This window comes from Salmo trutta, chromosome 16 (genome assembly GCF_901001165.1).
Source record: "Salmo trutta chromosome 16, fSalTru1.1, whole genome shotgun sequence".
NCBI classification, from domain to species: domain Eukaryota; kingdom Metazoa; phylum Chordata; class Actinopteri; order Salmoniformes; family Salmonidae; genus Salmo; species Salmo trutta.
Window position 1 is genome coordinate 6,633,927 of NC_042972.1, and position 14,726 is coordinate 6,648,652.

The following is a 14,726-nucleotide window of genomic DNA, read 5'->3' on the forward strand; positions in this document are numbered from 1 at the left end:
AGGTAAAAAATAATAATAATAATCCCATCAATTCTACTGATTTGGTTAAGGATATAATATTGGGAAAAAAGCTATTGCCACTCAACTAGTCTTGTGGTTAAAGTGAGATTGGAAGGTTGGGAGTTTGATCCACGGCCTAGTCATACCAAAAATATGACCCGACGCGTCTCTGCTTGGCACTCACCATTGATGATACACTGAAGAATGGGGATAAGGGCCAGGGGGTGTACTGTACATCAAGCTGCCTCACTACAGAAACAGGAGATAGACTAGTGTCCTGTCCAGGGGGTGTACTGTACATTAAGCTTTCACACTAGAGAAACAGGGGATAGACTGGTGTCTTGTCCATGGGGTGTACTGTACATTAAGCTTTCACTCTACAGAAACAGGAGATAGAGTAGTGTCCTGTCCAGGGAATGTACTGTACATCAAGCTGCCTCACACTACAGAAACAGGAGATAGACTAGTGTCCTGTTCATTGGGTGTACTTATACATCAAGCTTTTCTTATTTAAGATCACAAATTTGTTTACATCTCTGTTAGTGAACATTTCTTATTTGTCAAGATAATCCATCCACCTGACAGGTGTGGCATATCAAGAAGCTGATTGAACAGAATGATCATTACAAAGGTGCACCTTGTGCTGGGGACAAAAAATAGCCACTCTAAAATGTGCAGTTTTGTCAAACAACACAATGCCGCAGATGTTGTCAATATATTCATATATTCTTAATTGCATCCCTTTGCTTGCATTTGTGGGTATTGGGTAAATGTTGTGATATTGGTAGATATTACTTGTTAGATATTACTGCACTGTCAGAATTAGAAGCACAAGCATTTCGCTACACCTGCAATAACATCTGTTAATAAACACGTGTATGTGATCAATAAAATTTGATTTAATTTGATGTCACACGTTTTGAGGGAATGTGCAATTGGCATGCTGACTGCAGGAATATCCACCAGAGCTGTTGCCAGAGAATTTAATATTCATTTCTCTACCATAAGCCGCCTCCAACGTCATTTTAGAGAATTTGGCAATACGTCCAACCGGCTTCACAACCGCAGACCACGTGTAACCACACCAGCCCAGGACCTCCACATCCAGCTTCTTCACCTGCGGCATCATCTGAGACCAGCCACGCGGACAGCTAATGAAACAGAGGAGTTTTTTTGTCTGCAATAAAGCTCTTTTCTGGGAGAAAACTCATTCTGATTGACTGGTTCTGGCTCCTCGGTTGGTGGGCCTATGCCCTCCCTGGCCCAGCCATGGCTGCACTCCTGCCCAGTCGTGAAATCCATAGGTTAGGGCCTAGTGAATATATGTCAATTTACTGATTTTGTTTATATGAACTGTAACTCAGTAAAATTGTTGAAATTGTTGCATGTTGTGTTTATATTTTTTGTTCAGTATAGTATAACAGCTTAATTCATTTATTTAAAAAAGAAAATATGCTATTTGATTTGTTGAAGAATATATGATAAAATGAAATCAATCTGTCATTTGATATACAGTACATGAGGGGGGCTAATGCATAATACCATTTGGAGAGAGGTAGGGGTGAGAGTGAGTGGGTGAAGGAGCGGAAGAGACGGTGAAGGAGTGGGAGAGGGTGAAGGAGAGGGAGAGGGTGAAGGATGGGGAGAGGGAGAGGGTGAAGGAGCGGGACAGGGTGAAGGAGAGGGTGAAGGAGAGGGAGAGGGTGAAGGAGCGGGACAGGGTGAAGGAGAGGGTGAAGGAGAGGGAGAGGGTGAAGGAGCGGGAGAGGGTGAAGGATGGGGAGAGGGTGAAGGAGAGGGACAGGGTGAAGGAGAGGGTGAAGGAGAAGGAGAGGGTGAAGGAGCGGGACAGGGTGAAGGAGAGGGAGAGGGTGAAGGAGCGGGAGAGGGTGAAGAAGAGGGACAGGGTGAAGGATGAGGAGAGGGAGAGGGTGAAGGAGAGGGAGAGGGTGAAGAAGAGGGACAGGGTGAAGGATGGGGAGAGGGAGAGGGTGAAGGAGAGGGAGAGGGTGAAGAAGAGGGACAGGGTGAGGGATGGGGTGAGGGAGAGGGTGAAGGATGGGGAGAGGGTGAAGAAGAGGGACAGGGTGAAGGATGGGGAGAGGGGAGAGGGTGAAGGATGGGGAGAGGGAGAGGGTGAAGGAGCGGGACAGGATGAAGGAGAGGGAGAGGGTGAAGGATGGGGAGAGGGAGAGGGTGAAGGAGCGGGACAGGATGAAGGATAGGGTGAAGGATGGGGAGAGGGAGAGGGTGAAGGAGCGGGAGAGGGTGTAGGAGAGTGACAGGGTGAAGGATGGGAGAGGTAGAGGGAGAGGGTGAAGGAGAGGGAGAGGGTGAAGGAGAGGGACAGGGTGAAGGAGAGGGAGAGGGTGAAGGAGCGGGACAGGGTGAAGGAGAGGGAGAGGGTGAAGGAGCGGGAGAGGGTGAAGAAGAGGGACAGGGTGAAGGATGGGGAGAGGGAGAGGGTGAAGGAGCGGGACAGGATGAAGGAGAGGGACAGGGTGAAGGATGGGGAGAGGGAGAGGGTGAAGGAGCGGGACAGGGTGAAGGAGAGGGAGAGGGTGAAGGAGCGGGACAGGGTGAAGGAGAGGGAGAGGGTGAAGGAGCAGGAGAGGGGAGAGAGAAACGGTGAAGGAGAGGGAGAGGGTGAAGAAGAGGGACAGGGTGAAGGATGGGGAGAGGGAGAGGGTGAAGGAGCGGGACAGGATGAAGGAGAGGGAGAGGGTGAAGGATGGGGAGAGGGAGAGGGTGAAGGAGCGGGACAGGGTGAAGGAGAGGGAGAGGGTGAAGGAGCAGGAGAGGGGGAGAGAGAAACGGTGAAGGAGAGGGAGAGGGTGAAGAAGAGGGACAGGGTGAAGGATGGGGAGAGGGAGAGGGTGAAGGAGCGGGACAGGATGAAGGAGAGGGAGAGGGTGAAGGATGGGGAGAGGGAGAGGGTGAAGGAGTGGGACAGGGTGAAGGAGAGGGTGAAGGAGAGGGAGAGGGTGAAGGAGAGGGACAGGGTGAAGGAGAGGGACAGGGTGAAGGATGGGGAGAGGTAGAGGGAGAGGGTGAAGGAGAGGGAGAGGTAGAGGGAGAGCGTGAAGGAGCGGGACAGGGTGAAGGAGAGGGAGAGGGTGAAGGAGCGGGAGAGGGGGAGAGAGAGACAGTGAAGGAGAGGGAGAGGGTGAAGGAGAGGGACAGGGTGAAGGATGGAGAGAGGGTGAAGGATGGGGAGAGGGAGAGGGAGAGGGTGAAGGAGCAGGACAGGGTGAAGGAGAGGGTGAAGGAGAGGGAGAGGGTGAAGGAGAGGGACAGGGTGAAGGATGGGGAGAGGGTGAAGGAGAGGGACAGGGTGAAGGATGGGGAGAGGGTGAAGGAGAGGGACAGGGTGAAGGATGGGGAGAGGGAGAGGGTGAAGGAGCGGGAGACAGGGAGAGAGAGACGGTGAATGAGAGGGAGAGGGTGAAGGAGCGGGAGAGACGGTGAATGAGAGGGTGAAGGAGAGAGATAGAGGGAGGGGGAAGGGGTGAAGGAGAGAGAGAAGGAGAGCTGGAGAGGTTGAAGGAGCAAAAGATGGTAAAGGAGAAGGAGAGAGAGTGAAGGAGTGTGGGAGAGTGTGAGAGAGGAGAGAAGAGTTTATATACTGCTCAAAAAAATAAAGGGAACACTTAAACAACACAATGTAACTCCAAGTCAATCACACTTCTGTGAAATCAAACTGTCCACTTAGGAAGCAACACTGATTAACAATAAATGTCACATGCTGTTGTGCAAATGGAATAGACAACAGGTGGAAATTATAGGCAATAAGCAAGACACCCCCAATAAAGGAGTGGTTCTGCAGGTGGAGACCACAGACCACTTCTCAGTTCCTATGCTTCCTGGCTGATGTTTTGGTCACTTTTGAATGCTGGCGGTGCTTTCACTCTAGTGGTAGCATGAGACGGAGTCTACAACCCACACAAGTGGCTCAGGTAGTGCAGCTCATCCAGGATGGCACATTAATGCGAGCTGTGGCAAGAAGGTTTGCTGTGTCTGTCAGCGTAGTATCCAGAGCATGGAGGCGCTACCAGGTGACAGGCCAGTACATCAGGAGATGTGGAGGAGGCCGTAGGAGGGCAACAACCCAGCAGCAGGACCACTACCTCCGCCTTTGTGCAAGGAGGAGCAGGAGGAGCACTGCCAGAGCCCTGCAAAATGACCTCCAGCAGGCCACAAATGTGCATGTGTCTGCTCAAACGATCAGAAACAGACTCCATGAGGGTGGTATGAGGGCCCGACGTCCACAGGTGGGGGTTGTGCTTACAGCCCAACACCGTGCAGGACGTTTGGCATTTGCCAGAGAACACCAAGATTGGCAAATTCGCCACTGGCGCCCTGTGCTCTTCACAGATGAAAGCAGGTTCACACTGAGCACGTGACAGACGTGACAGAGTCTGGAGACACCGTGGAGAACGTTCTGCTGCCTGCAACATCCTCCAGCATGACCGCTTGTGGTGGGTCAGCCATGGTGTGGGTGGCATTTCTTTGGGTGGCCGCACAGCCCTCCATGTGCTCGCCAGAGGTAGCCTGACTGCCATTAGGTACCGAGATGAGATCCTCAGACCCCTTGTGAGACCATATGCTGGTGCGGTTGGCCCTGGGTTCCTCCTAATGCAAGATAATGCTAGACCTCATGTGGCTGGAGTGTGTCAGCAGTTCCTGCAAGAGGAAGGCATTGATGCTATGGACTGGCCCGCCCGTCCCCCAGACCTGAATCCAATTGAGCACATCTGGGACATCATGTCTCGCTCCATCCACCAACGCCACGTTGCACCACAGACTGTCCAGGAGTTGGCGGATGCTTTAGTCCAGGTCTGGGAGGAGATCCCTCAGGAGACCATCCGCCACCTCATCAGGAGCATGCCCAGGCATTGTAGGGAGGTCATACAGGCACGTGGAGGCCACACACACTACTGAACCTCATTTTGACTTGTTTTAAGGACATTACATCAAAGTTGGTTCAGCCTGTAGTGTGGTTTTCCACTTTAATTTTGAGTGTGTCTCCAAATCCAGACCTCCATGGGTTGATAAATTGGATTTCCATTGATTATTTTTGTGTGATTTTGTTGTCAGCATATTCAACTATGTAAAGAAAAAAGTATTTAATAAGATTATTTATTTCATTCAGATCTAGGATGTGTTGTTTAAGTGTTCCCTTTATTTTTTTGAGCAGTGTATAATAGCGGAAGTCTAGGGATTACAGTCCCTGTAATTGTTTTGCACTGTATGTCCATATATGGAATGAGATATGTAGAGGCAAGTTCTCTATCATATTTCCCTCTATATACTGTAGAATACTCCACCCCTGGATGAACACTGGGAGACTAAGCCCCATTTAGCAACATCAAATCTTATTCAAATCTGTTTAAATACACGACAGGAAGTAAATGACACGTCAGAAAAAAAAATTCACTAAGGTCATTTTCATGTTTTCAGAAATTCATATAATATTTGGGAATCACGTATACTAAGGCATTTGTAAACTTTCTATAGTAATGTAAGTGGGGGAAAGCGGACATGCGTTTGGACAACTAATAGACACCGCAGTAAATAAAACATAAGAAAACATCTGTCTCGTCCAGGACCGGAGTCTACGGAGACCGGTGCACCATAGCCAATCAGAGCTACAGTAGGCGTGGAAAAGATGACGCCAACAGACATGGCAGCTCTGCTTCTAGCTCCTAAGCAACTTTGCAGTATTTTCTTTTTGTGTGTGTGTTCTTTCTTACATTATTAGCCCACTTTTTTGTGTGTGTTATTACATACAGCCGGAAATAACTTTTGGATTTCAGAGCAGCGTTAGCTCACTCCAGAGAATTTGTTTCCACCACAGAGTCCAATGGCGGCTAACTTTACACCACTCCGGTCCACGCTTGGCATTGCGCATGGTGATCTTAGGATTGTGTGCGGCTGCTTGGGCATGGAATCCAATTTCCCGATGAACAGTTCTTGTGCTGACGTTGCTTCCAGAGGCAGTTTGGAACTCGATAGTGAGTGTTGCAACCGAGGATATGCAATTTTTACACTTCAGCACCTGGCTGTCCCATTTTATGAGCTTGTGTTGCCTACCACTTCAGCTGAGCCGTTGTTGCTCCTAGACGTTTCCACTTCACAATAATAGCACTTAAAGTTGACCGGGGCAGCTCTATCAGGGCAGAAATTTGATGAACTGACTTGTTGGAAAGGTGGCATCCTATGATGATGCCACGTTGTATGTCACTGTGCTCTTCAGTAAAGGCCATTCTACTACCAATGTTTGTCTATGGAGATTGCACAGCCATGTGCTCGATTTTATACACCTGTCAGCAACGGGTGTGGCTGAAATAGAATCCACTAATTTGAAAGGTTGTCCACTTACTTTTTTTAAATACTGTATATATTGTATGTATAGGGAAGTTACCGTACCTTAAGGATGTATAAACCTAGGAGAGTAGTCCCCATTTAGAAATGTATATTTCAGCTATCATACAGGAGCCTGGCGCACAGTGGGACCATTTGGAGACTTGACAAATGACACCCTATTACCTATATAGTGCACCACTTTCATCAGGGCGCTGGTAGAAAGTAGGGAATAGGGCGCACCCTTAGCGCACGCTTAGGGCTCTGGTCAAAAGCAGTGCACTGTGTAGGGAATAGGGTGCACCCTTAGGGCTCTGGTCAAAAGTAGTGCACTATGTAGGGAATAGGGTGCCATTTGGGATGCCGACAACAACTTCTGTGAAGATTCATGATACGGAGCAACGTTGGATCGCACTATGGTTATTGCTACCACTCCAAATGAGATCAGGGCCCGTATCCACAAAGCACCTCAGAGTAGGAGCGCTAATCTAGGATCTGTCCATAGAATGTTATTCATTATGAACTAAAAGGCTAAATTGGTCCTGGATCTGCAGTCCTGCTCTGAGACTCTTTGTAGATACGGGCCAAGGGCGCAGGGGTTAGACATAAGGGCTTTCTTTCATATCATTAAATCACTGTCGATATACAGAATTAGAATAGGCCCTACAGGTGTTAGATCTTAATTTGACAAGTTTTGTCACAGGAGTAAAATAATCCTTCAGCAGGTGGATTTGATTGTTTTTTTTAAGTGAAAATTCTGTACGCCAGAGTTTGTGTGCGATCCAGTGAGAGAATAAGAACTGCAGGTTTTTGTTGAATTTATGTAAATCACAAGGCTCTTTTTGAATTTAGTGAGAAAATTCTCTGCAACAACAGAGTGAAAAATTCAAATCTGACATCCGTATGTCTGACTTTCTGGACATTTCATTTTGAGGTGTTAGGAGTATACCGTCATTGACAAATGCAAAGTGGAATATACTGTGTATGCTCTTAAAATAAGGTAAATTCATTTTCATCAAAGTGTAATGATGTCATAATGCTAGCGATCGGTTTTGGGATCCGTGATTAACTTAACCAGGTGTGTTAGTACTGGGCTGGTGAAAAAACCTGCACGCTCTGTAGGTCAGCAGGACTGAAGAACACAGATATATGCTAATGCATTATAGTGTGTTGTTAGCGACAACCTCAACCTTGAGATGAAAGGATATCTCCCGCTATTGTTCTGTCAACGTTGTCCATGCAGTTATAGCTGTTCCGGCATGTACCACTTACCTGCTACTGTTGTGCATTTATCTCATGTACATATACACTTTGTACCTCACCCTCATCCTTATCCCTGACTTTAACAATGTGTGTTTTTTTTCAACAAATAAAACACACTCTCAAAAAAAGAGTCAGTATGTTCTGCATGTCATATCACAACGACTTCCTCATAACCCCACTATGCTACACTCCTCCAAAAGAAAACTGAAAAATCCTGAACCATTATATGTGAAAAAAAACAACATATTTTTATTGTCATTTCTCCTCTCCAGGTCCGGCAGCAAAGAAGAAATATGTGAGTTACAATGACCTTGTGATCTAAGAGCCGTCACCAGAGAGAGGGACATGATGGATGGAGATGCTTGGTCTCCTGCCCCGTTGGCAACGAAAGATAAAGGATGTTTATGTTCATGCTGCTCTATTGCCCACTCACACCCCGGAACCCTCACACCAATGGAAACCCGGAACTCCGGAACAGGACAGGGACAATGGGTGGGTTCTGGGTTCTAGAGCTTTCCATTCAACCAGAAGATTCTGTTTGACAAACTGATGTTTTAACATGGTTACGATGGAATGGAAAAGACCAAAAAGAGACATTCTAGGGGTGTAAAACGTCAAGAAAAAATTTAAAGAAAATCAAGACAGTTCTGATGGGCAAAAAATATTTACAAAATCACTTGTTTTGCAAAATGATTGCAAAGAAAAAAGAAGCACAGACCCTCCCTGCTGGCTCTACAACCCCCCTGTGCCCCTCCGGGTTAGGGTGGTCATCTCTGCCGACCCCTCAGAGATGGTCCCCCACTACCTAGAGATGTGTCTCTACAGGTACACTGGCTGCAGCAGGAGGACTAACTGTACTTGAGGACTATCTGTTCTTGTACCTGCCTGTACCTTCAATGGAGGCTGTTTCTTGTCTTTTAATGTCCTTCCAAAATGCAAGTTTTCCAAAATTCCTGTCAAAAAAAGTGTGTGGTTCTATTGGCCTATCTGTTACATTTGCTGTTAAATTTTTAATATCAAACTTTTTTTTTTGCTTGTCTGTTTTTTCCTTCCTTGCTTCTTGGACGCACATTAAATTAAAGCCATATTCTTGTCTTTGAGATGTTAAGTATTTGTCCATGTTTTTTTGGGGGTGGTTGTATGTGGGCTCACAAGAAAGAGGTACAGTGCTTGCTTTTCCCTTCCCGTATGTGTGTGTTTCTACAGACATATTTTTAGTATGTTGTAAGGGTACAGTATTGACCATCAACTGTGTTTTTAAATTGACTAAAAGAGAGCTCCAGTCCGGTCAAGGCTTTATTGGCTTGATATAAAAAAACTCCAATGACTCCAATGGTTTTCAGATTTAACAAGGTATATGTCCCCGTGTAGAAGTTGTCAATGCATGCCAGCTATGTTTGATGTTAAGATTAAGTCAATAACTGGAGATTTCACAATACATGTGATCCACTAGCTCTGAATGGCATACAATATAAATATATATATATATATATTTATTTTTTACATTTTCTCACTGAATGCAGAATATGGCTTTAATTCATCTTGGAGTTTTCTTAATGCCCCGCAACTATGAAAAATTGTCAGTAAAAAATATGAATATATATTTAAAAAGGAAACAATCAAAAAAAGAAAAAAAAGCATGTATGTTTTATACTGTTTGTAATAAGTATATTTATGTTGCCCTTGCTGCTTATGGGCCAATATTGTGGGAGATAAAAATGTACGTTTGGCCACTCATGCAAATATTATGTGGTTTTGTCCAAGAATGTATCAACATGAAATAAGACCAGCTGGTTGTTTTTATTTTTTATATTTCCTGAAAATAGGGTTAAAGTAATTGTATTTCTTTAAGGGGGGAAGTAAACTGTTTCCCCTCCACTACACCACTGAACTACATACTATTGGTGGGGGGAGTAAACTGTTTCCACTACACCACTGAACTACATACTATTGGGGGGAGTAAACTGTTTCCACCACATCACTGAACTACATATTATTGGTGGGGGGAGTAAACTGTTTCCACTACATCACTGAACTACATACTATTGGTGGGGGGGAGTAAACTGTTTCCACTACATCACTGAACTACATACTATTGGTGGGGGGAGTAAACTGTTTCCACTACATCACTGAACTACATACTATTGGTGGGAGTAAACTGTTTCCACTACATCACTGAACTACATACTATTGGGTGGATGGGGGAGTAAACTGTTTCCCCTCCACTACACCACTGAACTACATACTTTTGGGGGGGAGTAAACTGTTTCCACTACACCACTGAACTACATACTATTGGGTGGATGGGGGAGTAAACTGTTTCCACTACACCACTGAACTACATACTATTGGTGGGGGGAGTAAACTGTTTCCACTACATCACTGAACTACATACTATTGGGTGGAGTAAACTGTTTCCACTACATCACTGAACTACATACTATTGGGGGGAGTAAACTGTTTCCACTACATCACTGAACTACATACTATTGGTGGGGGGGAGTAAACTGTTTCCACTACACCACTGAACTACATACTATTGGGGGGAGTAAACTGTTTCCACTACATCACTGAACTACATACTATTGGGGGGAGTAAACTGTTTCCACTACATCACTGAACTACATACTATTGGTGGGGGGAGTAAACTGTTTCCACTACATCACTGAACTACATACTATTGGGTGGATGGGGGAGTAAACTGTTTCCACTACACCACTGAACTACATACTATTGGGTGGATGGGGAGTAAACTGTTTCCACTACATCACTGAACTACATACTATTGGTGGGGGGAGTAAACTGTTTCCACTACATCACTGAACAACATACTATTGGTGGGGGGGAGTAAACTGTTTCCACCACATCACTGAACAACATACTATTGGTGGGGGGAGTAAACTGTTTCCACTACATCACTGAACTACATACTATTGGTGGGGGGGATAAACTGTTTCCACTACACCACTGAACTACATACTATTGGTGGGGGGGATAAACTGTTTCCACTACACCACTGAACAACATACTATTGGTGGGGGGAGCAAACTGTTTCCACTACATCACTGAACAACATACTATTGAGGGGTAAACTGTTTCCACTACACCACTGAACTACATACTATTGGGGGGAGTAAACTGTTTCCACTACATCACTGAACTACATACTATTGGTGGGGGGAGTAAACTGTTTCCACTACATCACTGAACAACATACTATTGGGGGGTAAACTGTTTCCCCTCCACTACATCACTGAACTACATACTATTGGTGGGGGGGATAAACTGTTTCCACTACATCACTGAACTACATACTATTGGGTGGATGGGGGAGTAAACTGTTTCCACTACATCACTGAACAACATACTATTGGGGGGTAAACTGTTTCCCCTCCACTACATCACTGAACTACATACTATTGGTGGGGGGGATAAACTGTTTCCACTACATCACTGAACTACATACTATTGGGTGGATGGGGGAGTAAACTGTTTCCACTACACCACTGAACTCATACTATTGGGTGGATGGGGGAGTAAACTGTTTCCACTACACCACTGAACTACATACTATTGGGGGGAGTAAACTGTTTCCACTACATCACTGAACAACATTCTATTGGGGGGTAAACTGTTTCCCCTCCACTACATCACTGAACTACATACTATTGGTGGGGGGGATAAACTGTTTCCACTACACCACTGAACTACATACTATTGGTGGGGGGGAGTAAACTGTTTCCACTACATCACTGAACTACATACTATTGGGGGGAGTAAACTGTTTCCACTACACCACTGAACAACATACTATTGGGGGAGTAAACTGTTTCCACTACACCACTGAACAACATACTATTGGTGGGGGGGAGTAAACTGTTTCCACTACATCACTGAACTACATACTATTGGGGGGAGTAAACTGTTTCCACTACACCACTGAACAACATACTATTGGTGGGGGGAGTAAACTGTTTCCACTACATCACTGAACTACATACTATTGGGGGGAGTAAACTGTTTCCACTACACCACTGAACAACATACTATTGGTGGGGGGAGTAAACTGTTTCCACTACAACACTGAACAACATACAGACTGTATCTCGAGACCTGTGCCAGTCTGTATAAAACACCTTAAGGTTTTAGCTTCAGGGATAATTTCCCCAAAGTGAATGGTTAAAGGGAGTTGCTAAAGGATAATGTCCTCAAAGTTAATAGTATAAGGGAGTTGCTAAAGATAATGTCCTCAAAGTGAATGGTAAAAGTGATTTGTAAAAGGATAATGTCCTCAAAGTGAATGGTAAAAGTGAGTTGTAAAAGGATAATGTCCTCAAAGTGAATAGTATAAAGGAGTTGCTAAAAGATAATGTCCTCAAAGTGAATGGTAAAAGTGATTTGTAAAAGGATAATGTCCTCAAAGTGCATGGTAAAAGTGAGTTGTAAAATGATAATGTCCTCAAAGTGAATAGTATAAAGGAGTTGCTAAAGGATAATGTCCTCAAAGTGAATGGTAAAAGTGAGTTGCTAAAGGATAATGCTCCTTAAATGGAGTGGCAAGGGTTTATTGTGAAAGAAATAGAAAGAAAACGTTTAGCTTTTGAAAAGTCAGTTGTACTACGCTCCTTCGAAAAGGAGAAGGTTAGGCTTTAGGTAAAGCAAAACAGATAGCTTTAAGATCTTCAGAAATTGTCAGCACCTATACCTGTGTGATTTTGGTGTTTTGTTGTGTATCGTTTCTAGATACTACTGCACTTTTAAATACTAATGCACTGTTGGAGCTAGGAACACAAGCATTTCGCTACACCCGTAATAACATCTGCTAAATATGTGTATGTGACCAATAACATTTGATTTGATTAGATTTTTTGAAACAACTATACATTGTACCCACCAAAAATCATTACAGTATATTGAGATAAGTTGTGTTTCTCTTTAGTAGAAATAATGGGGCAGGGTGATGTCCCAGTGTCTGTGTACATGTGAAATGACAAGCCAGGAGAGGAGAGGAGATCATTGTTGTTGATAGCCAAAGTCAAGTCTGAAACTTGTCTGATCTAGTTTGAGGTTAAAGTTGAATAGATTTTCGATTGTCATAAGGGATTTAGTACGTATCTACTAAACAGAGTTGTAATGTAACGTACTGCCGAGGACCTTTACGATGTAGCCAGTGGCATATGGGATTTTGTATGTGACCTTCAGAATAGCTCAATATCTTTGTTTTGTTCGACTCCAAGTAGATATATTACAAAAAGCATAAACGTTAGATCAACAGCTCTAAAGACCACACACCACCATTATAGTTATTCATAGTAGGTTCTATGTTAATGTATTATATATCATTTTCCAAAGAAAACTAATTTCTACTGTGATTCTTATATCATAACGTTTCTGACAAGAATGTATCACCCAATCCTCCACAGCAGAGCTGTACTTTCTCAACTAGTCTTACCCCGCCAGAGCCACAAACCAAATACCACAGACAATCCCTTTCCTTCAAAACATAGGCCTCCGGTCAAAAGTAGTGCAATATATAGAGACAAGGGATCCATTTGGGATGTATAGAGTGGGCGCTTCTCTTACAATTCAAGGCTCTCACACAGCGTCTCGGTCGCTGAGCCATGTTCTGAATTACAAAACGGCATCAAAGCTGCCAGTGATTGGCGTAGCATTAGCACCCGGACCCACACCTTGCTGACAGTGTGCACCATGAGCAGAGAGCCAGAACCAGCAAGAGGCTTTCACTTGTCAGGAAGAAGTGACAGAAACAAGTCACTCTTTCAGTCGAAAGAAGTAGCAGCAGCGAGGGAAACAAAGTGTCTAGAACTCTTCTCTCAGCGTTGTAAGAACTGCTTACATGTGCCGTCTCTGTAGCTTTTTGTTACAGTATATTGTCTCTTACAGGGTATTTCTTTCTTGAGAAATTTGACACAGTAATGTCAGATATTTGAATATTACAGTGCTAATTGAAGATTTACGGAAACCTCAATGGTCTAGAGGGAAAATCTACACATGACGATGAATACATAAACAGGCATCTGGTTAATTATTAATCAACAGGGATGTCCCCTATTCCCTTTTAATTTTCCATTGAATTGCAATCAAACCGTTAGCCATAGCCTTGTGCAGAAACGCCACTGTTAAAATGATTGGTTCATCTTTAAAGAAAGCTTGATTATAGTAGAATATAGAAATTACAAGAACATCCCCCATACCAAAGCCTAATATATTGACATACTTATATTTCAAATACATACAGTATATGTAATATATGTAGTAATATTTAAAATAAATGTATCTAAATACATGTATCTATAGATATGACACTACCTTTGGCTAGTTACAGTATAAAGGGAAAGGGGATACCTATTCAGTTGTAAAACTGAATACATTCAACTGAAATGTGTCTTTCGCATTTAAACCAACCCCTCTGAATCAGAGAGGTGTGGGGGAGCTGCCATATTCAACATTCACGTCTTCGGTGCACAAAGAACAGTGGGTTAACTACCTTGCTCAGGGGCAGAATGAAATACTTTTACCTTGTCAGCAAGGGGATTCAATCCAGCAGCCTTTCGGTTACTGCTCTAACCACTACATACAGTATATGTAATATATAGTAATATTTGAAATGAATATACAGTGGCTTGCGAAAGTATTCACCCCCATTGCATTTTTCCTATTTTGTTGCCTTACAACCTGGAATTAAAATAGATTTTATGAGAGTTTGTATCATTTGATTTACACAACATGCCTACTACTTTGAAGATACAAAATATTTTTTATTGTGAAAAAAACAAGAAACTGAAAACTTGAGCGCGCCTAACTATTCACCCCCCCAAAGTCTGCATAATTTACTTTCAACTTTTGCATGCAAACCCCACTTTGGGAATCTAATGCCAAGGTACCAGAAGTCAATAGACCCAACATTACATTTCAACATGATACATGTGGCGTAAAAATATATGAAATGAACATCTACAGTTGTAGTGGGAAGTTTACATACACTTAGGTTGGAGTCATTACAACTCGTTTTTTCAACCACTCCACACATTTCTTGTTAAATAACAAACTATAGTTTTGGCAAGTCGGTTAGGACATCT

The 14,726-nt window shown here is 43.9% G+C and overlaps 1 protein-coding gene across 3 annotated transcripts in view; it reads left to right on the forward strand.

The window, feature by feature from the left end:
• The window catches only part of grm7 (glutamate metabotropic receptor 7), a 344,805-nt gene extending 335,395 nt beyond the window's left edge, over window positions 1–9,410 (forward strand). For all 3 annotated transcript variants that reach the window (XM_029692860.1, XM_029692859.1, XM_029692861.1), the window contains one exon: window positions 7,899–9,410. Coding sequence is in view for 2 of the 3 variants with exons in the window: in XM_029692859.1 (XP_029548719.1) it covers window positions 7,899–7,948 (50 nt within the window). In the remaining variant the exon portion in view is untranslated. The remainder of the gene's footprint in view (window positions 1–7,898) is intronic.
• The last annotated feature ends 5,316 nt before the right edge of the window (window positions 9,411–14,726 follow it).